Below are 1,834 nucleotides of genomic sequence, written 5' to 3' on the forward strand. Positions count from 1 at the left end.
AATGGGATGAGAAATTTGGGATTCGGGATGGGAAATTTGGGATTTGGGATTGAAAATTCCAGATTTGGGGATGGAAAAATGGGATTGGGATGGAAAATTTGGGATTTGGGATCAAAAATTTGAGATTTGGGGTGGGAAAAATGGGATTTGGGATGAGAAATTGGGGATTTGGGATGGGAAATTTGGGATTTTGGGGACAAAATTTGGGATTTGGGATGGGAAAAATGGGATTTGGGATCGGAAGTTTGGGATTTGGGGCTGAAAAAATGGGATTCAGGATGGGAAATTTGGGATTTGGGATTGAAAATTTGGGATTTGGGACTGAAAATTGGGATTTGGGATGGAAAAATGGGATTGGGATGGAAAATTTGGGATTTGGGATGAGAAATTTGGGATTTGGATTGAAAATTTGGGATTTGGGGTGGGAAAAATGGGATTTGGGATCGAAAGTTGGGGATGGAAAAATGGGATTTGGAGTAAAAAAATGGGATTTGGGGTGGAAAATTTGGGATTTCGGGTGGGAAAAATGGGATTTGGGAATGAAAAAATGGCATTTGGGGTGGAAAATCAGGATTTGGGATTGAAAAAATGGGATTTGGATTAAAAAAATGGGATTTGGGATCAAAAATTTGGGATCTGGGATCAAAAAAATGGGATTTGGGATGGAAAAATGGGATTTGGGGTGGGAAATTTGGGATTTGGGACCAAAAAATGGGATTTGGATTGAAAAAATTGGGATTGGAATAGAAAATTTGGGCTTTGGGTTCGAAAAATTGGGATTTGTTCAAAAAATTGGGATTTGGGGACAAAATTTGGGATTTGGGGCAGAAAAAAATGGCATTGGAATTGAAAATTCAGGATTTGGGGCGAGAAATTTGGGATTTGGGATGGAAAAAAATGGGATTGGGAGACCAAAAATTGTGGGATTTTCCGTCTGTTTTTAGGGAGAACAAGGAAAACCTGGAAAACCAGGTCAGGCTGGACCTCCTGGCCCTGTGGTGAGTGAGAAATCCCAAAAAAAATTGGGAATCCCGAAAAATTGGGAGTCAAAAAAAATGGGATTTAAAAGAAAAGGATCCCAAGAAATGGGGATTAAAAAAAAAAATCCCAAAAAATGGGGATTAAAAAAGAAAAATTTGGAACACAAAAAAATGGGATCAAAAAAATGAGAATCCCAAAAAAAAAGGGATTAAAAAAAATGGGATTAAAAAAAAATGGGAATCCTAAAAAAAAAAAAAGGGATCCAGGAAAAGTGGGGATCCCAAAAAATGGGATTAAAAAAAAAGGGAAATCCCAAAAAAATGGATTAAAAAAAAAAAAAAGAATCCCAAATACAGGGAATTCCTGAAAAATGGGAATCCCAAAAAATGGGGAACCCAAAAATATGGGAATCGTAAAAAAAAAAGGGAATCCCAAAAAAAACAGAGATCCCAAAAATTGGGAATCCAAAAAAAAAAAAAAATCAATCCTAAAAAAAAAAAAAAAAAAAAAAAGAAGATATAAAAAACTAAAATCCCAAAAAAATGGGAATCCCCAAAAAAAATGGAATCCCAAAAACTGGGGAATTCCCAAATTTATCCCCAATCCCGAAAATGGGGATTTCCCCAAATTTTGGGATCCCAAATTTCTTCCCGAACTCCTCAGGGACCTCCAGGAATTCCAGGGCTGAAGGGAGACGTCGGAGCCAAGGGGGAGAAGGTGAGTCGGGATGGGAATTCCCAAAATTCCGACAAAATTCCCACAGAATTCCCAAAATTCCCATGGAATTCCCAAAATTCTGACAAAATTCCCACAGAATTCCCAAAATTCTGGCTGGGAATTCCCAAAATTCCAG

General features: G+C 37.6%; 1 protein-coding gene across 1 annotated transcript in view; it reads left to right on the top strand.

Moving 5' to 3' along the window:
• Window positions 1-850, top strand: part of LOC146421534 (collagen alpha-3(V) chain-like) — a 30,430-nt gene extending 29,580 nt beyond the window's left edge. Inside the window, exons 14-15 of the mRNA XM_085047161.1 lie at window positions 748-782; window positions 829-850. Coding sequence (XP_084903287.1) covers window positions 748-782; window positions 829-850 — 57 coding nt within the window. The remainder of the gene's footprint in view (window positions 1-747; window positions 783-828) is intronic.
• Window positions 851-1,834: the final 984 nt, after the last annotated feature.

Source organism: Lichenostomus cassidix, unplaced genomic scaffold (genome assembly GCF_008360975.1).
Source record: "Lichenostomus cassidix isolate B80296 unplaced genomic scaffold, HeHo_3.0 HiC_scaffold_33, whole genome shotgun sequence".
Taxonomy (NCBI): Eukaryota; Metazoa; Chordata; class Aves; order Passeriformes; family Meliphagidae; genus Lichenostomus; species Lichenostomus cassidix.